The sequence below is a fragment of the Canis lupus genome, chromosome X, assembly GCF_048164855.1.
Source record: "Canis lupus baileyi chromosome X, mCanLup2.hap1, whole genome shotgun sequence".
Lineage (NCBI taxonomy): Eukaryota > Metazoa > Chordata > Mammalia > Carnivora > Canidae > Canis > Canis lupus.
The window spans coordinates 40779508-40801365 of NC_132876.1; the positions used below are offsets into that span (position 1 = coordinate 40779508).

General features: G+C 43.5%; 1 protein-coding gene across 17 annotated transcripts in view; it reads right to left on the minus strand.

The window, feature by feature from the left end:
• Window positions 1–21858, minus strand: part of TMEM164 (transmembrane protein 164) — a 199714-nt gene that overhangs the window by 50317 nt on the left and 127539 nt on the right. For 13 of the 17 annotated variants that reach the window (XR_012026548.1, XR_012026549.1, XM_072817265.1 and 10 more), the window contains one exon: window positions 18893–18959. The exons of the other annotated variants lie outside the window; for them this stretch is intronic. Coding sequence is in view for 11 of the 13 variants with exons in the window: in XM_072817261.1 (XP_072673362.1) it covers window positions 18893–18959 (67 nt within the window). In the remaining 2 variants the exon portion in view is untranslated. The remainder of the gene's footprint in view (window positions 1–18892; window positions 18960–21858) is intronic. 17 annotated transcript variants of the gene reach the window in all.

The following is a 21858-nucleotide window of genomic DNA, read 5'->3' on the forward strand; positions in this document are numbered from 1 at the left end:
TTGTAGCACAGAGGAAGTAAAATTCAAATGTATCTGAGATGACTATTCTTGCCTAAGGGACCACTGGGTTCAAGAAAGAAAAGGGTCTTCTTTCCGTTCCCACCTTTGGCACTAGGAGTTTGGTCTTCAGGCACACTAAAACACCTTGCCAGGTCTCAGGACAGGCCTGGCATGCACGTGCCATCAGCATCCCCTGGCCCTGGCTCCACAGGAAAGCGACCATCCCTTCCCTCAAGACAGGGCCATCCGCTCTGGCCCACGTTGCAAATGACCTCCGGCCTAGTATGGAAACTGAGAAACAACCCTCACATGAGGTGAGTGTAGCCCAGATGGGAGTGGCTCCATTCTTTCGACACCATCTAGACCAATCACAAATTGGCCAGTCACATCTTTATAATCAGACCTTATAATCAGTCACATCTTGAACACTCAATTCCATACAGAAACTTATGTCCTCCCACCCCTCTGACACATACCCAGCTCCCCCAGAGCCCTCCCCATGAACTCCTATTTCCACTGTTTGTGTCTCAGTGTGAGCCTCAGGAAAATGGAGGAGGGAGCACGGTAGTTAATGTCTACTTGGAAGAGAATTCTGGAAAGCAGAAAGCCATAGATAGGCCTCTTTCCAAGCCAAAGCAAAGCCCAAGCTCAGCAGATGTCCAGATGGCTCCTAGAGCCAACAGTCTGTCATCATCACAGGGCAGGAGCTGTGAGCCCACAGGTGAGAGTCCTTCATGCTTTGAGATTCGCTGTCCTTAAGAGAGGGGAGAGATATGCTCCAGATCAGCAAGAGGAGGGGAAGCAGGACTCCTCCCTCCCTTCTGTCAGCCCTACGGACCCCAGAGGGCAGCTTATGAGTCAGGTGGGAAGCAGGGAGTAACCAGGCAGCTTCTGAAAGATTCCTTGTCTTCTCTTCCTTCCCATTTACCCACCAAAAAGCCAATTTAAGTTGCTGTCATCTCAGAATAATACAATCCTGGTATATACAGACATGTTTAGCTTCTCTAGGGCCCACTCACCCCCCTGCCACCCACAACCTATTCTGGGCCAACATAATTTACAATTCCCAGAAATGTCTGAGAAGCAGCATACACACTTCTGGTGCCAAGCCTGGCCGGTTTTACAGATTTTCATTTAGCAGGTGTCTGTTGCTAAATCAGTAGCAGCTGCTAATTGCTTTTTCCTCCCTCGAACCTTCAGACAGAATGAAACATCTGGTGTTCTCTCACTTCGGGTTAAAATCAGATACCTTATCATTCCTCCTTTGGGTTCCATTTTTATTAAAAAGCTTTCAGCTGATGCCTCAAACAGGCAGCACACAGCAATGCTGTCTCAGAAGCCAGAGAATAATTCAAATGGCAATGCAACAGGATGCACCTGCCTCATGCCTCCAGCCCTCATGCCCAGATGCAGGATTGCTCAGACCAGCCCCCACAAGGTGGAGCTTTAAGCCCATGACCACCCAGGGAACTGGGGCCTCTGGATGGGGCCAGGTCACCAGAAAGTGATGAGAGGGTGGGAATGTTTAGCCATGCCCACTGACCTCTGGGAAAGGGTGGTTACAGATCGAGATCTATAATAAAAACTCTAGAACAGTAAGAGTTGATGAGCCACCTGGCTGGTGAATACACTCACAGGCCAAGTGAATGGCACCCCCTTGTTACATGGGGACAGAAGCTCCTGCACTCAGGACCCATCTGAACCCTGCCCTATGTGCCTCTTCATCTGGCTGCTCACCTGTATCCTTCAAAGATCCTTCCTAAAAATTAGAAGAGACAAACCATGAGAGACTCCTAACTCTGGGAAACAAAGGTTTGCAAAAGGGGAGGTGGGTGGAGGGATGGAGTAACTGGGTGACAGGCACTAAGGAGGGCACTTGATGGGATGAGCACTGTGTGTTATACTATATGTTGGCAAATTGAATTTAAATAAGAAATTAAAAAATAAAAATGAAAAGCCAATAATAAAAAAAAAGGATAAAGAAAAAAAAAAGATCCTTCCTAATAAACTGGTAAACATCAGTAAATGTTTCTGACTTCAGTGAGCTGCTTTAGCCAGTTCATCAAACCTGAGGAAATGAATTTATAGTCGGTCAGAAGCACAGGTGACAAGCTGGATTTGTCATTGGCATCTGAAATGGGGGGCACTCTCATAGTACTGAGCCCTTGACCTGTAGGATCTGATGCTACCTTCAGGCAGACAGGGTCAGAATGAGTTAAATGGTCAAATACCCAGCTGGCATCACACAATTATTTGGTGTGGGAAACCCCCAATACACACACTGAGCATCCCATTCAGTACTTATGCAACAGGGGAGACAGAAGGAGCACTGATCTCAGCATCAGGAGACCTGAGTTCAGGTCTTAGAGCTGTCACTCACTGGCCATATGACCTAGTCATTCTCCTTTTCTAGGCTCTCACATGTACAATATGATGTACTTAGATTTACCTGAATTTCTAGGGACCTCCCAAGCTCTCAAGTGCTAGGATCCAGGTGATTTTTTTTAAAGCAAGCATTTGAGTTTTACCTTTACGCCTATACAATTTCCTTTCTATTCCTCAGGGGCTACTTTCAGGGTGTTCTGGAATATTGAAACTGTCGCCCAACACAGCTATCTTTCCCAGCTTTGAGACACAAGCAAATCTGACATGTCAGGAAGTCATCTGTGTCTTGATCTGAGTTGCCATAAACCCCTTAAATTAGTTCAACAAACCATTAAGCCAGCTAACTGCACTATCCATTACCAAGAACTTTGTTCTCTGGAGGTTGTCTAGTGTAGTTCTTGGTAAAATGATTTACCAACACCCAGATTACACTCTGGCTTCCTCTAATTAACGTTTAAGTAGTCCCAACAAAACAAAACGTAGCAAGTTTCACAATAATGTATTTTGGGGAGCCTATGCTGGCTCCTGGTCCTGTTCCATGTGGCCAGAGACCAACTGCCTCATACAGTGTTCCTCAATTTGGCTGCAGGCTGCTCTGAATGGGTATCTCTTAGATCTAGAACTCCCAGTGTTTAACCTTTGCTCATTTCAAAAATCAAAATAGCTATTCAATCGTACTTTGAAGGTCATCTCACCTATTTATGCTCTATGAATTTTAAAATTCACCTTGCAGTGGATTTTAGTTCCTAATTTTTTACTTTCTTTTTTGTTGAGGTATAACTCTCATACTGTAAAGTGCAAAATACCTCAATTTTTGCCAAGCCCTGTAGTTGAGGCTTCAGTTACAAGAGTTGAATGCCCAGGGACGCCTGGGTGGCTCAGCGGATGGGCACCTGCCTTCGGCTCAGGTAGTGATCCTGGGATCCGGGATCGAGTCCCACGTCGGGCTCCCCGCAGGAAGCCTGCCTCTCCCTCTACCTATGTCTCTGCCTCTTTCTCTCAGTCTGTGTCTCTCGTGAATAAATAAATCTTTAAAACAAATAACTGAATGCCCTATTCGGAAGATTCCATTTTTACTATGAATGCTCCACCCACATCTGCTAGAGGATAGGTCTCCTTTTTTTATTTTTTTAAAGACTCCATTTATTTACTCATGAGAGAGAGAGAGAGAGAGAGAGAGAGAGAGAGAGAGAGGCAGAGACACAGGCAGAGGGAGAAGCAGGCCCCATGCAGGAAGCCCGATATGGGACTCGATCCCCGGTCTCCAGGATCACGGCCTGGACTGAAGGCGGCGCTAAACCGCTGAGCCACCCAGGCTGCCCAAGGATAGCTCTCCTTAAGGGAAGAACAGAAGCAGAACAAGAGCCGAGTAAGGACTGAGCCACCTTTGCTCCTTTTTACACTGTATCGGTCATTTGCCCCCTCTCAATCTTGCTTCCCAGGCTTTCTCAAAATTTCATGTGTACACCTATCCCCGGGAGATCTTGTTAAAATGCAGACTGTAGGTCTAGGATGGGTCCCAAGACTGAATTTCTAGTAAGTTCCCAGGGGAGGCCAACTCTGCTGGCCAGTGGACCATACTTTTTGAGTGTCAAGGACTTGGGATACAGTACGGAAGGTAGGATGGTGTAGTGGAAAGAGAACGGGCTTTGGAAACAGAAACATGGGTTCTAATTTGCAAGTTTCCCACTCACTAGCTCAGTGCCTTTAGGTGGATCGCTTAATCTCTTTGCTTCTGTAGGGGAGCAAATTTTGCCACCCAAGATATGCCTCTATGGCATACTGGTTATTCTAAGCTGATTATTTTGAAGAAACCTACAGAGACAAAAGCAACTCTGAAAATGGAGTAAGAGATATTTGCATTTATAAGGGAAATCTTCATTGGTAAGAGTGTCTCCCTCATCACCAGGAGAGAGAGAGGGGACTCTAAATTTCGGGAAGTGCTTATCAGTGGAGAAGGAAACAACTCAAATCTGCAGAGCAATGCTACCCTTATTTACTGAGCCTTCCCTCAGAACCTCCCGTAACTCCCAGAACCTCCCATAACTGACTCCCTGCCCCCATGTCATCTGTTGTCTGAAGCTGGAGAAGGTGATGGCTTTGGCCATTTCAGGGAGTTATTCAGTTTCCCTGGGTATCTCCCATGTATACAGGAGGTATACTTGCTATTAAACTTGTTTGATTTTTCTCCTGTTAATCTGCCTCATGTTAATTTAATTCTTAGTCCATCTAGAAGAATCTTAAGGCAGAGGAAAACTCTTCCTGCCCCACACATCTCAATTTATTCCTCTGTATAAATGAGATCACCTACATTTCAGAGCTGCTCTGAGGACTGTGGTGAGGGAATGAAGGAATCTACCACAGTTCTGGACACATACGTGGGCTCTTAATACATGGTGACTCTTGTGAATATCTGATTGCATCTGCCATTCCCTACCTTTGCTACTGTGAATCCTAGAATTTCAAATTTGGCCATGCCACATCTGGTGTGTATAGCAGCAGTCTAACCTACTATTATGGAATACCTGTGTGTGTCTACCCAAAACTCACATGTTAAAGTCCTAACCCCCCAATGCAATGGTATTTGGAGGTGGGGCCTTTGGATGATTAAGTTTAGATGAGGTCATGAGGGTGGGACCCTCCACAAAGAAATTAATATCCTTAGAAGAAGAGATACCAAAGATCTTGAGGGATCTCTCCCTGCCCCGGGAGGATACAGCAAGAAGGTGGCTGCCTGCAAATCAAGAAGAGAGAGTTCACCAGAACTGACCAAACTGGCACACTGATCTCACACTTCTGAGCTCCAGAACAGAACAACAGAAGCTCTGTTGTTTAAACCACTCAGTCTACAGTGTTTTGTCATGGCAGTCCCAACTGACTAATATACCTACCCTAAACATATGAGCTGTTCAGTTACCATTTATGGAGCTCCTACTTCATGCCAGCACTGAAGTACCATTTTATTTGCCTTTAATTCTCTCATGGCAATACAGCATCACTATAATTTAACAGAAATTCTATTAGCTTTAACTGTTCTTTCAAATATGCTTAGGCTTCCATATTTTAACTCAAATGTAGATGACTCTGAGCAATATCTCCCTGGGGAGGAAATGACATTTTCTCACCCAAAGCAATTCCAAACTTGGAATGACTAAGTAAGTCCACATTATGCAAATCTTACTACCCACAGTTCCCCAGTAGTAAGCATTTATTAAAGGTCACTGAAGGAAGCTCCTTAACCTGATAAGGGCATCTGTGAAAAACCCACAGCTAAAATCATACTTGATGATGAAAGACTGATGCTTTCCCCCTACGACGAGGAATAAGACAAGGATGTACACTCCTGCCATTGCTTTTCAACACTGTACTAAAGGTTCAGCCATGGCAACTGGGCAAGAAAAACAAATATGAGGGATCCAGATTGGGAAGTAGACATAACACTATCTCTATTTACAGATGACACGATCTTATCGATAAAAAAATAACTTGAAAAATCCACACACAAAAAACTATTAGCAGTAATAAATGAGTTCTGAAAGGTTATAGGATACAAGGTCAATTCAGAAACAATGGAATTGTATTTCTAGAGTAGCAAAGAGAAATTTGAAAATGAAATTAATTCCATTTGCAATATCATTAAAAATAATAAAATACAGGGGCATCTGAGTAGCTCAGTCGGTTAAGTGCCTTCCTTTGGCTCAGGTCATGATCCCAGGGTCCTGGGATCAAGCCTGGAGTTGGGATCCCTGCTCAGTGGAGAATGTGCTTTTCCCTCTGCCTCTGTTCCTCCCCCCTGCTCTCTCTCTCTCCCTCACTCTCTCAAATAAATAAAATCTTTAAAAAGAAAAAGAAGAAAATACATAGGAATGGATATAACAAAATAAATGTAAAACCTATACTCTAAAAACTGTAAGACATCATTGAAAAAAAATTTTAAAAGACCTAAATACATAGATAGAACACATCCTATGTTCACAGACCGGAGGGTTTAATATTGTTAAGAGAGCAATATTCTTCAAATTGACCTACATTCAATGCTTTACCTATGACTGCTTTATGGAAATTGACAAGATGATCGTGAAAGTCATATGGAAATGCAGGGCATCAGAATGGCCAAAACAATCTTCAAAAAGAAGAATAAATCTGGAAGTCTCACACTTTCCAGTTTCAAAGCTTTCTACAAAGCTACAATAATCAAGAGAGTGTGATGCTGGCATAAGGAGAGACATATACATCAATGGGATAGAACCGATGGCCCAGAAATAAGCCCTTAGTTTTATTTTTGAATGAGTTTTGACAAGGGTTCCAAGACATTTCAACAGGAAAGAGTCTTTCAACAAATGGTGCCAGGACAACTAGATATCCATATGCAAAAGAATGAATTTGGATCCCTTCCTCAGATGACATATAAAAATTAACTTGAAAAAAAATAAAAATAAAAATAAAAAAATAAAAATAAAAATTAACTTGAAATGGATCAGAGACCTAAATATAAGAGCTAACGCCATGAAACTCTTATGAGAAAACAGTCACAAAACTTCATGGCAGTGGATTAGGCAATAGTTTCTTAGATAAGATACCAGTATCACAAGCAGCCAAAGAAAAATTATAGATTTGACTGCATCAGAGTTTAAAGATTTTGTGCTTCAAAGGATACCATAAATAAAATGCAAAGACAACCCACAGAATGGGAGAAAATATTTCAAATCACATATCTGATAAGAGTCTAGTATCCAAAATACATAAGAACTGTCACAACAAAAAAGCAAATAACCCAACAAAAAATGGGAAAGTATTTGAAAAGACATTTCTCCAAAGACATACAAATGGCCAAAAAGTACATGACAAGGTGTTCAATATCACTCATCATCAAGGATATGCAAATCAAGTCTACAGTGAGACATCACTTCAAACCCACTGGGATGGTTATAATAAAAAAGGTCCATCAATATCAAGTATCGGTGAGAATCCAGAGAGACTGGAACCCTCGTACACTGCTGGTAGAAACATAAAACTGTACAGCCACTTTGGAGAGCAATCTGGCAGCTCCTCAAAAGGTTAAAAATCAGAGTGACCATATGATCCAGCAATTCCACTTCTAGATATCTACCCAGAGGCTGACATGCAAACAGATACGTTTACAAGAATGTTCACAATAGCATTATTCACAATGGCCAAAAGGTAGAAATAACCCAAATGGCCATCAATGGATAAATGGATAAACAAAATGTGGTATATCCTACAAAGGAATATTATTCACCCATTAAAAAAGAATGAAGTACTGATACATGCAATGACATGGATAAACTTGAACCTTTATGTTGAATAAAAGAAGTTATTCAGAAAAGGCCACATATGATTCTATTTATATGAAATGTCCAGAATAGACAAATCCATAAAGGCAGAAAGTCAATTAGCACTGGTAGGAGCCTGGAGAGAAATACAGAGATATCATTAAGGGGTACTGGGGGCCCAGGGCAGGCTGCCCCAAGATATGCCATGGTGGCATAATGATTATCTTAAAGTTAGTTAAGAAAAAGCACCTGGGCACCTGGGTAGCTTAGTAGTTGAGCGTCTGCCTTTGGCTCTGGTCATGATCCTGAGGTCCTGGGATCGAGTCCCGCATCAGGTTCCCTGCAGGGAGTCTGCTTCTCCCTCTGCCTATGTCTCTGCCTCTCTGTGTCTCTCATGTATAAATAAATAAAATCTTTAAAAAAAAAAAAGCCACTCTTCCCCTGAGCAGCCTGAGGTGACCTCCAAAAATGGTTCGCTACTTGCTGGACCTAGAAAACCCTACAAAATCATGGAAATCGAGAAGTTCAAATCTTCATGTTCACTTTTTTTTAAAAGATTTTATTTATTTATGAGAGAGAGAGAGAGAGAGAGGCAGAGACACAGGCAGAGGGAGAAACAGACTCCATGCAGGAAGCCTGATGTGGGACTCGATCCTGAGACTCCAGGAATACACCCTGAGCCCAAGGCAGGCGCTAAACCACTGAGCCACCCAGGGATTCCCCCTTTGTGTTCACTTTAAGAACATGCGTGAAACTACCCAGGCCATCAAGGGTATGCATATCTGAAAAGCCACCAAGTATCTGAAAGAAGTCACTTTGCAGAAGCAGTGTGTGCCATTCCATCACTACAATGGTGGAGTTGGTAGGCGTGTGCAGGACAAACATTGGGGCTGGACACAGGGTCGGTGGCCCAAGAAGAGTGCTGAATTTTTACTGCACACGCTTAAAAATGCAGAGAGTAGGGATCCCTGGGTGGCACAGCGGTTTAGCGCCTGCCTTTGGCCCAGGGCGCGATCCTGGAGACCCGGGATCGAATCCCACATCGGGCTCCTGGTGCATGGAGCCTGCTTCTCTCTCTGCCTCTCTCTTTCTCTCTCTCTCTCTCCCCCTTTCCCTCCCCCCCCCTCTCTCAAATAAATACAATTTTTTAAAAAGGAACAACTGGTCCACAGACTGGAGAAAGTGAAATCGCCCACCAGAAATGGCTTTTATTGCATAAAGATATAGTGCTTGGGGTTAGTGGCTCTCCGTTAGATGAGAAGCATCAGTTACAACTGCCAGAGGCTGGTCCTTCTAATCTCATTCTAAGAAAAGGAAACAAAGGCAGAGCTCTGGAGGCAAAAATGCTACTGCCTAGTACTCTCACTCACTGCTGTCCCTCCCTCCACGGGCTGAAGGGCTTGGGCCCCAAGAGTCTGGCCATTTTCTTCAAATGGGAAGAAAAACCAGGAGGGAGCCTAATTCACCTGTCAGAATGGAAGAGAGAGAGCTGGCCAGTTCCCTAATCAAACAGGCTCTCTTTGAAACAAATGCATAAAAACAAATGTACAGTTAATGTGGAAAAGGAAGCCTGCCAGGGAATTTTAATCTTGCTCAGCAAGGCTAATTCAGAAACAAAGCCCCCTTTACTTTACCATCCCCCAAAAGCTTAAGGAGCCAAGAGAGTGAAGCAAAGTACTGAAGACGAACATCACAAAAAGCACATGCCAACAAGTGCTGACCACACGTTACCTCCATTCACCTGGGCACATTTTACAGATAAGAAAATGAGTTCACAGAAGTTAGTTAACTTTTGCAAGGTCACATGGCTAAAGGCAGAGGAGCCAGCCACAGAACCACAGGAAAGGTGGCTCCAGGGTCAGCACTTTTGACCTCTTTTGACCACTTTTGACTGACCTTAACATCTATGCAGAAACAGAAAGAAAAATTGGAGGATGGGCAGCAAACAATGCTAACAGTTTTTATTGCTCAATGATGTGCTTGATTCTGGTGTTTTTCTGTATTCTCTATTTTTCTTCCATTATAAACAGATACTACTTCTGTAAATAAAACATTTATACATTTGTAAAGACAAAGGCACAAATGCCTTGTGCTTTCTGTTGCTGTTGTTTTTAAATGTACTGAGAAATAACCAACAGTGAGTTAATGGTGATTTTCATTTTTCACTTAAACTTTTCTGTATTTCACAAATTTTCACCAGTTAATGAGTCTTTTGTTGTAATCAGTAAAACATCATTATTTTAAGTGGTTTAAAAAATAATTCACCTGGGAAAAAAACATCATCTATCATCCCTCGGTCTTCACTCTCAAGATCTCAGGACAGGTGTGAGAGGGGTCCCTAGGATTTCCCCGAAAAAGATGTATGTTTAGATTGGCTAATTCATTTATTCTATCTGTGCATACTTACCATATACTAGATGTGAGGTCCTACAGGGGACAGACACCACAAAAGACTATCCTTGCCCACAGAGACAAGTTATGATATAGTGCTGGGAAGCTGGAGGACTGGCTGAATATATAGTCCAACTGAACTACGGAGTGCTACAGAGTTACATCCATTACCTCAAAGATTACTGATTATCTACTGTTAGGTTAAAAAAAATTCACTGGAGCAATGTTTACAGCATAAAGCCAATTGTGTAGGAAATCCAAACCCAAACAAACCAACAATCCTAGAAATATGAAAATCTTTCTCTGCATTTACGAGCAAAAGAAAAATGTAGAAAGATACATAAGCCTTTATCACAATTTACCCTGGGGGCAGGGGGACAGGATTGAAAATTGGTGGGTAAAGTGATAAACTTTCTCTTTATATTCCTGATTGGTTTTTCAATGAGCATATCCTATTTTTATTTTTAAAAAATCCTAAAAGTAAAAAAAATAAAATAAAATAAAAAATAAAAAATCCTAAAAGTGTAATCAATCCCCCCAAATCTCTAATGAGTATTATATAAAACTTACCACAGAGTTGATTTGGCTCAACACTTGAAAATCAATCTAAGTAATTAGGAAAGAGGAAGAAGACCATGAGCTTTGTACCAGAAAGACCAAAGCTCTCAGGCCAGTTCTGTCTCTGAGTCCCTATATGAATTACTTAAATTCTGGATGGCTCAATCTTTAAAATGGTTATGCTAATTACACCTCACAGGATTTTTTCAAAGATCCAAGACTAATAATTAACAACTAACACTGATTGAGAGGGCTTCCTGTTTGCCACGTGCTGTGCTACATGCTTTACACATATTAACTACTTAATCTTCAGGATAGCTTTAGGAAGTAAACACTACTATCACTTTCATTTTATAGATGTGACAACTATGGTCCACAGAAGTTAATTAAGTCAACCAAGTTCCTCTTCTCCCTCTCTCTCTTTTCCACACACATACACACACACACGGGCAAGTGCATGTGAGCTGTGCACATGTGCACATGCACACGTAGGAGTAGCACAGCCAGGATATGAACCTGCACCCATACCCTTGTTCCTGAGATCCATATCCTCAATACACTAGGGTGAGATATTTGTGCAAGAGCTTTTCTGGTTGCAAAGTCCCATCCACCTGTAGGGAATCTTATCAGTAGAGGTGGAAAAGATAAGAAATACACAGGAATCTAAACACAATGATAAAGGGTGAAAAGATGTAACAGAAGCAGGCTTGTGAGTATCTTCCAGTGGCCTGCAAATAAGTGGCATTGTTTACATATACAACCAGAATCCCTGATTCTCTATCCCACTCTTCAGAATCTCGGTGATGAGTTTGTAGTATCCTACTCCTGTGCCCTAGCCACGGCATTCCTTAGTTGAACCATTTTGCTCCTCTGCAACTGCATGACTATTCTAATCACCCCAAGGCTTAGTTGGGGCTTTATTTCTCCACAAAGCCTTCCTGGACTATTTAATCCACTGGTCTCTCCAGGAGGCAATGTATCAGAGTATAGAGTGCATGGGTTTAGCTTTAGCATTTTAGAAACCATTTAACTCTGAGCAAGTCATTCAACCTCTCTGAATCCCAATTTCTTCAAAGGTAAAATGGGGTTCTTTTACGAGTTAAATAACATATGTAAATTACCTGACACACAGTAGGTGCCTAATAAATGCTAATAATAATCCTCTTCCCATCTTAGAACTTGAAATGATTGCCATTTAGCAATTAAGCCTGAACTGCCTCTAGATATATATTTTTCATTATTTCAATTCTAATATTGCCATAATTTATACCTTATCTTTCTAATTAAACTGCAAGTTCCTTGAGAGCCAGGAACACACCCTGACTGCTTCTGCATCCCCTGTGGCATACAGCACAACACGCCATACCAAAATGTGCTCAATAGGGACGCCTGGGTCGCTCAGCGGTTTAGTGCCTGCCTTTGGCCCAGGGTGTGTTCCTGGGGTTCTGGGATCAAGTCCCACATTCAGCTCCCTGCATGGAGCCTGCTTCTCCCTCTGCCTATGTCTCTGCTTCTTTCTCTCTCTCTCATGAATAAATAAATACAATCTTTAAAAAATAAATGTGCTCAATAAAAGTCTGGATGGCCCATAAGGTTGGGCTAGATTCATGGAGGACAGAAAACTCCCCAAGATTAATCTTTTAAAAAAGGCAGTGATTAGACGTATTCTAGAATAGTTCCTAGAATTTGGTTTAGTTTGTCCCAGGAGCACCAGACTCTTCTCCATATCTGAGGCACAATTTTGCCCACATCAATTCTTCAGAAAGCAAAGGCCTCTTCTGAAACCAAGCTTTTTATACGTAAGTACTCCCAGGAAAGCAAAGGGACATTCTGTCCTTCATTGAGGTCCAAAATCCAAACCATAACTTTTTTAAATAGCTCAATTTGCCCGTCACAGAAATAACTTTTCTAGGTCAATTAGCACATTTCAATGTGCCAGTTAGCAAAGAGTAAGATTCTCAAGCCTATTTGCCTTGGTGAAAGCAAAGTTATCCAAGCGGCACACTTGGGGACAAGGTGTGCCAGTGGCAAAGTTGCATCTCAAGATACAAGAACATCAAGATAATGACTGTGGAAGCTGGGCAGCTGCTCCAGGAATGAACAAATCATGACTAACCTCTCCCACTAGGGTCTTGGAGATGGGGACATTCAAGAGAACCATCTAACAGCACAGGAGCCAGGCAAAAGGGGCAGAAGGGGAAAGAAGGGGAAAAAGGAACTAGTATGAGAGATCAACAGGGCTGCACAGTAATGACCAATTTTGATAATGAGATAATAATATACTCGAGGCTTTGTGCCTTGAAGAAGAAGAAAGGAGCTTGATGAAAAGCATCATTACCATTCTTCTTATTATTCTCATAGAAGACAGATGGCTGCAATCACAAATATAGGCCAGGCTAGAGTCTTCAGTCTGGGAAGGGGGCTGATACAGGGTTTTAGGTTTGTTTTCTGTTTCCACTCTCCCTTGCTCAGAACACTCTGCATTCAGAAGGAACTCCCACAGGCATTTGAGGACAAAAGGTATGTACAGAGCTGGGGATGCAGCTTATGTCCAGTAACTCATTCTGAGGACCAGCTCACCAACATGGCAAGGTAAGCAATGGAACCGAAAATCTAATATGTGACCAGGTTCGATGGGCATCCTACTTAGCTCCCACCTCTTGGCTTTCACTTTCCATAAGGTGTTTTGGCCTGGAATAGATATTTTTGCTAAGTCACAGGCAATAGATAAAGAACCCAGCATCAACACCAGCCCAAAAGCCAATGGCTATAACAAGGAGCTAATAAACTAGGCTGGTCATAAATTAGGCAGCTTGAAACTATGCTTCAAGCCATGAACTACTGCCAGCTTGGGTGGGGGATCTTAATATGGGATCCACAGGGATCGGATGTGGTCAGCGAGGAGGGGGACAGCAGGTGACAGTCTCCTGAAATTATCTGCAACATTGTGTTGGTGCATTTCTCTGGGAAGAGGCTCTGCAGACTTCTTCAGCTTCTCAAAGAAACCTATGACCCCACTCTTTTAGATGGACAGAAGCTAAGAAACATCTCCAGCATCTGGACTCACCAGCTTTCAAACTCACTGTACTCCAGTCATGGAATAAGAAAAGAGCTCTGAAGTCTGAGTCAGGAGACCTGGATTTTAGGGGCACTGACTTTGGTTTCTAAGGCAAGGCATTTATGCTTCCATGGACCCCCCTCTAGTAGATGAGACCAGACAAGCTTTTGGCTCCCTGCTAATCTAATAATCAGTAGTTCCATGATGTATTTCCTCTCCTTCCCTCCAAGAAGCAAAAGAAAAATCACCCTTAAGATACTTCATCTGAAGTCAAAAACAGACCTTCTCCAGAATATGCTATATGTTAGCAAATTGAACTCCAATAAAAAATTAATTTAAAAAGCCACTCCTGGTGGTCTAGTTAGAATGAAAAAAAAAAATCCTGGCAGCAAGGAGCACTTCCTTATAATATGAGCCATTGGAATACATGTTTCTTCCTCCAAGGTGTCAGCTGCTAAGGATGGAGAGCCAGAAGAAACTGGGACCCAGGCATTCTCTAGTTGGTCTGCAAATGCCAGTGCCAGGAAGTCACAGGACAGAGCACAAAAAATGGAAATGCACTGATGACTCCACATCCTTCAGCTGACCATGGCAACTTTCTGGCACTCCCTCTGTCTCTGTCCTTACATATGTGAGTGTATGTGTGACCGTGTTATACACACACACACACACACACACACACACTAGATCATTTTCTTTCCCCTGCTTCCATATTACTGCTAAGAAAAACAACAAAAGAAGATTAAAAAGATAACAAGTCAAGAAAAAAGAACAAAGAGAAGTCAAAGGCTAAATTCCTACCTAACTGGATCATCAGGCTTAAGAAAGAGTTGCCAAAAAAAAAAAAAAAAAGAAAAAAGAAAAAAGAAAAAAAGAAAGAGTTGCCTATCTTCCTGTGTCTTCTTTTAAGTGAATCTGAGCTCAGCTAAGGGGTTGCAAAGCATAAAGTCCTCAAGGCCAGAAGTAGCCCAGGAGGGGTCCCCATCATTTAAAATAACCAAACCAATGCCAGTAGCCAATACACATGCAAATGGTGCCCTAACCGGGGACTTTTCTCCGCTTCATTTTAGAAAAGAAGGGCACCAAGATTATTTACCAGAGTGATTGGAATTACTCATTAAGCTCATCAAAGAATTTTCAGTGTTAAGGGAAGTTACTTGAACATTCCTAATGAGCTGGTTGGCTATAGCTTGATATCTATTCAGAGAGTATTAAGTGCTATAGCAACTATAATAGCAATTCTGTTATGAGAAAGGGGAGGAAGGGGAGAGGGAGAAAGAGATGGAAGAGAGGGAGGGAGGAAAAGATGCAAAGAGAGAGAAATATTGTCTTTTGTACAGAGTAGAAAGCTATTATGGGCTGAATTATGTCCCCACCAAAATTCACCCATTGAAGGCCTAATCTCAGAATGTGACTCTATTTGCAAATACCTCCTTTAAAGAGGTGACTAAATTCAAAGGGGGACATTAGGTGAGCCCTAATCCAATCTGACTGGTATCCTTATCAGAAGAGGAAATGTGGACACACAGAGAGGCACTAGAGAAAAGACCATGTGTGGGCAGACCAGGTGGCTCAGCGGTTTAGCACCGCCTTCAGCCCAGGGCCTGATCCTGGAGACCCAGGATCAAGTCCCATGTCAGGCTCCCTGCGTGGAGCCTGCTTCTCCCTCTGCCTGTGTCTCTGCCCCTCTCTCTCTCTTTCTAATAAATAAATTATATTAAAAAAAGACCATGTGAAAAGGCATCAAGATGGTGGCCATCTGCAAGCCAAGGAGAGAAGCTTCACGGAAAACCAATCCTGACAGCACCTTGACCTCAGGATAATGATCAGTGAGTGCCTTGCCTCTGAAGTTTATTGTGAGGATTGAATACATCAGCCCACATAGAGCACCTAGAACAGTACACAATAAACACTTTGGAAGCATCAGCTGGCCTAGTGCAGAAATGCTGCTGTGGTATAACAATACTGGCTGAAGGAAAACTTTGCCACTGCGGTTCTGACTTCAGGTGTGTGAATGAGCTTTGGTGGGGGGGGGGGCAGCTTTATTTTCAAGCTCACTCAGTGGGAATCACCAGATCTGCTTTATGCTCATCGGTTCTGCAAGGAGAAGACTATCTGGCTTTCCTTGGGGATAATGTTGCATAGAAAGAGGGATTAAGGTGATCTGTTTAGAGGAACCACATCTGCCTCAACCATGGGCTGGAAGCACTCAAACTGAGGATCTGACTATATGAGCCCGGGGTGCAGGGGGGAGGGGGTCACCCCTTCCTGGAATCTTACAGACCTGCTGCAAATGAAGAAGGAGAGTAGCTTTTTATCTGCCCAACTTCTTAATCTGAGAAAACACTGACAGGGCGGGCAGGCAAATGGGATGAGATAGCACTGGACTCACTTCTCTGCCTTAGCACAGCACCTCCACAGGCAGGGAGCAGTCTCCAGCACTGCCCCACAGTGAGCCAGTAAAGAATTGTTTTTTTTTTTTTTAAATAAATTTATTTTTTATTGGTGTTCAATTTACCAACATACAGAATAACACCCAGTGCTCATCCTGCCAAGTGCCCCCGCCCCAGTGCCCATCACCCATTCACCCCCACCGGGAAGGGAGAAGAAATGTGTGGGAAATATCAGAAAGGGAGACAGAATATAAAGACTCTTAACTCAAGAATATGCTTTCAATTTGTTTTCTATGTGCCATTCTTGGGTACTATCCTCTAGAGCTCTGAGACCACAGCAGGGGTTCTAATGAAGGACCTGGGTAAAGTCAGGCAAGTCATATGTTGTAGGGAACGTAGATGGGGGAGCAAAGGTACCTATGTGAGCAGCCTGGGCTTGCTGATCCCAGCTCACAGGGGGACACTGAACTGAATGTGCCTGGCCTATCATTACAGAGGCAACATTCCTTCATTTCTCCCACCCTGGTGCTGCCCACTTCAGGAGTTCCCATGGTCTATCTCTGAGATGCTTTGGACTCTTTGGAAGAAAGGGAGGAGGCCCTACAAGCCACCTGTTAAAATGCAAATTTTGATGCAGTAGGTCTGAAGTGAAGCCTAAAATTCTGCATTTCTCCAAGGGCAGCCCCCACGTGATGCTGGTCCCCAAACCACACCTGGAGTTCCACACTTGGAGTAACCTGACATTATGATCACCTAGGATGCTGATTCTCTAAGAGCAGTCTGAGGACCCCAAGCAGTCACCATGACATGGGAACTTATTACCATGCTCATTTCCTGGTATCTTCCCAGATCCTCTTAATCAGACCTTCTGATGAGGTCTGGCAAGCTTCATTTCTTAGCCATTTCCTTGGGTGACTGCTATGGATGGACAGACATTAAGTTTGAGAGCCACTGCACAGAATCAGTGGTGCTCAACTGCAGTTCCACATCAGAAACATTTTTAAAAACCCTATGCCCAGTGGTTGAGCATCTGCCTTTGGCTTGTCATGATCCCAGGGTTCTGGGATTGAGTCCCGCATCAGTCTCCCCTCAGGGAGCCTGCTTCTCCCTCTGCCTGTGTCTCTGCCCCTCTCTCTGGGTGTCTCTCATGAATAAGTAAATAAAATCTTTAAAAATAAATAAATAAAAATAAAAACACTATGCCCAGGCTGTGTCACAGATCAAGATCTCAGATACTCCAAGGGTGACACCAGGGCATCAGTGTTTTGGGGTTTGTTTTTCACTATTGTTGCTCATTGGTTTATTTGTTTGTTTGTTTGTTTTTAAGTATCTCTAGGTGAGCCTGGAGCAAAATTTTGAGCCTGGGTTCAGAATCACTGCTTTAGATGAATGCTTTTTCTTTTAATTTCTATTGATGTACAACATGCACCTAGAAACATTTAACAAACATAAGGGTATACATGAGTATTTGTGGGGAGCATGTGACTACATCTTTGGCAAGAATGAAGCATAACTGTGCTTGTAGGATCTAAAGGCTTCTCCGTTCCTAACTCTGCCACTTAGAACTTGTGTGACTTCCTGAACGTCAGTTTATTCCTCTGTAACAAGAGGCTATGATACTTGCCCTTATCTTCGTCACACAGCTATCATGTGAAAAGACTTTGTAAACTATAAAATGCCATCCAAAGAGGAAAGATGATCATTTTGAGATTTAAACTATGATATTTCATGCATGAGGCCAATTTAAGTCATGAAACTAGAAAGCAGTACAAGGATTTTACAAGTGATTTTTTTTCCTGGGCTTTCTAACATGGCCGGCTAATCCCTCGACAGTCCCACATGACAGAGTCTGAGGACAGGGCCCTGCCACGCCAACCCCTATAGCTCTTTCTTATTCTCTCTATGCTCGTTTATCACTCAACCCACTGCTACAGTGGAACTGTCCTGGCTAGCCACCGGGGGTAGGGTGGCCCAGACTGCCCTGTAAGTTTGAGTGAATGGGAGGGGGAAAGAATCTAATTCTTGCCCAATAGGGCTCTTGGCAAAGCAGACAGGTTTGGAGGCTCCCCCCCAGATTATTCTGGGCCAGTGTGGCTGAATCCAAACTAGAGCCCCTTTGAACACCTGGAAACCTCTAATAAGTGGGGTTCCCAGTCCCCCTTCTCACTGCCAAACCTCTCAAGAGCTTCTGTTGATTTTTCGGTCTATCCCGCATCTGGCCTAGGCTCTTAAATGCAGCCCCAGAGTTCCATCAAATACTCCCACCCTTACCTACCAAGCTCCCCTGCATCCAAGGAGGCCTATGTCAAACCTCAATATTAAATATAGACATACTGTGGCAGCCCAGGTGGCTCAGCGGTTTAGCGCCGCTTTCAGCCTAGGGCCTGATCCTGGAGACCCGGGATCGAGTCCCATGTCAGGCTCCCTGCATGGAGCCTGCTTCTCCCTCTGCTGCACGCTCTCTCTCTCATTAATAAATAAATAAAATTTTTAATAAATAAATAAATAAATAAATACAGACAGACAGACATATTTATGGGACACCTGGGTGGCTCAGCGGTTGAGCATCTGCCTTCAGCTCAGGGCATGATCCCAGGGTCCTGGGATCGAGTCCCACATCAAGCTCCCCTGCCTGTGTCTCTGCCTCTCTGTGTCTCTCATGAATAAATAAATTAAATCTTTAAAAAAAATACATGTATCTTAAAGGTCACATGGGCACACGAGCTAAGGATGAGAGCAAGCCCTGGGTAATGAGGGAGTGAGCCAAAACAGTTTTGTATGTTGGTAGTCGGTTCCTACAAGAGGCAACTTACCAGCCGGGTATTTACCACAGGAAACAGCAGGGCCAGAAGGGCTCCATTCAGCATGTGCATCTGGAGCCTGGAGGGGGAGAGAGAGAGAGAGAGAGAGAGAGAGAGAGAGAAAGAAAGAAAGAAAAAAAAAAGATAAAGTCCAGGTTGTACTCAGACTCTGTTGCAAAGGCAGGCAAAAACCCGTGTCAAGTTACGCCATGCCACATGGGAGGATGTGCAATCAAGTGGGTCTCCAAGTAAACTGGCCCCGGAGCTGGTGCACACACCTAGTCGATTTGAAGCAGTGCATTCAGCGCTACTGAGATGTTCTGACCCCTGCCTCCACACATCCCCCCAAGTGCTCCCCGGACCTGAGCTGGCTACAAAGCTTGATTACATAATGAGCTCTGGGCTGCCTAACTATGTGGGCAGCCCCAATTATGGCACGGGCCATGGCGGCTCAGGCAACAGGTGAAAAGAGGGGCTGCCCCAAGCAGGTGCCCTGGTATGGCGTCAGGAGTACAGGAGTACTCGTTTCTGAGAATGGGGCTGTTTGTTTACATGGCCCATGGCCCATCCCTTCACTCAAGCCGCTGTCCTAGGCATCGAAAGGTGAGTGGAACCAGCCAGCTGACTGCAGTGTTTTTGTCAACTGTGCTCCCCAACTTTCTTAGAAGCATCTTCAGGGCTGTGGCAGGAGGTGGGGACAGCAGAAGTGGCAGCCTTCCAAGCTTGCTTTGATTTTATGGATTTGATTTTATGGATTGGGTTTTGGGGACTTCAAAGCAAAACAAAAGAGAAAAAAGAAAGGGGGCGGTGGTGGAGAAAAGAAGAAAACCACTGGTCTCTAGCATCAGGTAAGGATCATTTCCTAATACCAGACTTGTTGAAACATGCTCTAGAAACCCTTTATAAGTCAAGAACAATCAAGTCAGGAACTAATTCTGCCTGAGAGAGCCCTGAGGATGGACTGAAGCAACTTCTTTCATCATCAAGGCAAATGATCCTTTAGGGCAGCCCCGGTGGCGCAGCGGTTTGGCACTGCCTGCAGCCTGGGGTGTGATCCTGGAGACCCAGGATCGAGTCCCACATCGGGCTCCCTGCGTGGAGCCTGCTTCTCCCTCTGCCTGTGTCTCTGCCTCTCTCTCTCTCTGTGTCTATGAATAAATAAATAAAATCTTTAAAAAAAAAAAAAAAAAAAAAAAAAGGCAAATGATCCTTTATTATAACTGAGGGAGAAGCAAAGAATGACAGTCTTCCTCCTGAAGAAAAGCAGGTATAACCACCGCTGAGTCGACTCTCTCTCTCTCTCTCTCTCTCTCTCTCTCTCTCTCACACACACACACACACACACACACTCTTACACACTCATACACACACCGACACAGTATCCCTGCAATACCAGCATTTCTCCCATGCCCCAAACAGGAAAGCAGTCCTTACTCTGAAAACCCTCAAGAACTCTAGGCATTCTCTCAAAGCTCACAGATGTTTGCTTAAGACCAAGAGACATTACCAGGAGACCCATGAGAACAGCCCAGAAGCCCCAAAGATGTTTCTCATCTCCCGCAGTCTGTTTATTACCATTGCTCATTTTTACCAATGCCACAAGGATGGTGATAATGTGCACTTAACATAATTGAGGCAAGTTATCTAATTAACTGCTTTACATAAATTCTCTTACTTAATTTTTATAGCTATCTTCTGAGACAGGTACAATTACATTTCCCATTTGTCAATGAGAGTTTAGAGAAGCAAAGTGGCCTGGTTCATGTCATGCATGAGATAGAAGAGCCAAGATTCAGGGACACCTGGGTGGCTCAGTAGTTGAGTGTCTGCTTTTGGCTCAGGGCATGATCTCAGGGTCCGGGGATGGAGCCCTGCATCAGGTTCCCTATGGGGAGCCTACTGCTCCCTCTCTCTTGCCCACCCCCCAACACACACACACTGGCCACCTTCCCTCACAAATGTGACCTCAGGTGGGAAGTCAGAGGCTCCTGTTTCCTCCCTTTGGGTTTCAGAGACCTCTCTACCACCTTATTCATTCCCTGGCCTAGGCTTAATATACTTTCAGGGGGGTGACCAAGGGGAGAAGGCTTGGAGGCCACTCCAAGCCATCATGGTCTTCCAGGACCAATGCAGTGTCACTCCTGCCTACCAGGGCTGGCCAAGTTACCATGCTTCTATAACAGGGTCATTCAAGGGGGGCACTCCATGCTCTGAGAAGCTGCTGAAAACTTTTACTCAAGTCTCAAGTGCCTAGAGCAGGTACTAACTGCTAACTAGAAGAGCCAACTGTCCCATGGGAGGCCCCTGGCATAAACATTCTTGTTCAGCCACAACATAAACATTCATCCTGGGAGAGGAAAATATCACATTAACAGTCCAGATAAAGCTGGACTCTGGTGCCAGACTTTGCCACTAGCCTTAAAAGAATGCTGGCATTTATACAAAGCCAATTAGATATCTGGGCGCCAAAAGTTAAATCATGAGGATGATGGATCTAATTGATCCCAAGGGCCCATGGAAGGCCAAAAATACAGAAGATAAAACCAATATCAAGATTCAAAACAACTAAGAAATTCCCAGATAAAGACAAGCCTGTACTGCCAGCTACATATATGTCAAAGAGTGGATTATCCCTAATAGACATAAAGGTCTTATGTATTAATAACTACAAAACAATCAAACATGTATAGCGCATTTCTATATGCCAATCACTGTGTTAAGTAAGCAAATGCATCATCTGATTTATCCTTTGGTTTTTATTATAATCATTATTATCTTCTTTAATTTCACAGCTGAGAAAACCAAAACACTGAGTGATTACATGACTTGCCACAAATCACATAGACAACAAGAGTCAGAGGAGAAGTCACACTCAGGTCTTGCCAGTTTTCAAGACTGTGCTTTTCCCACTATACACTGCTTTAATCCAAGACACAGACCTTGAACATTATATATGTTCTGTGTGTATGTATGTGTGT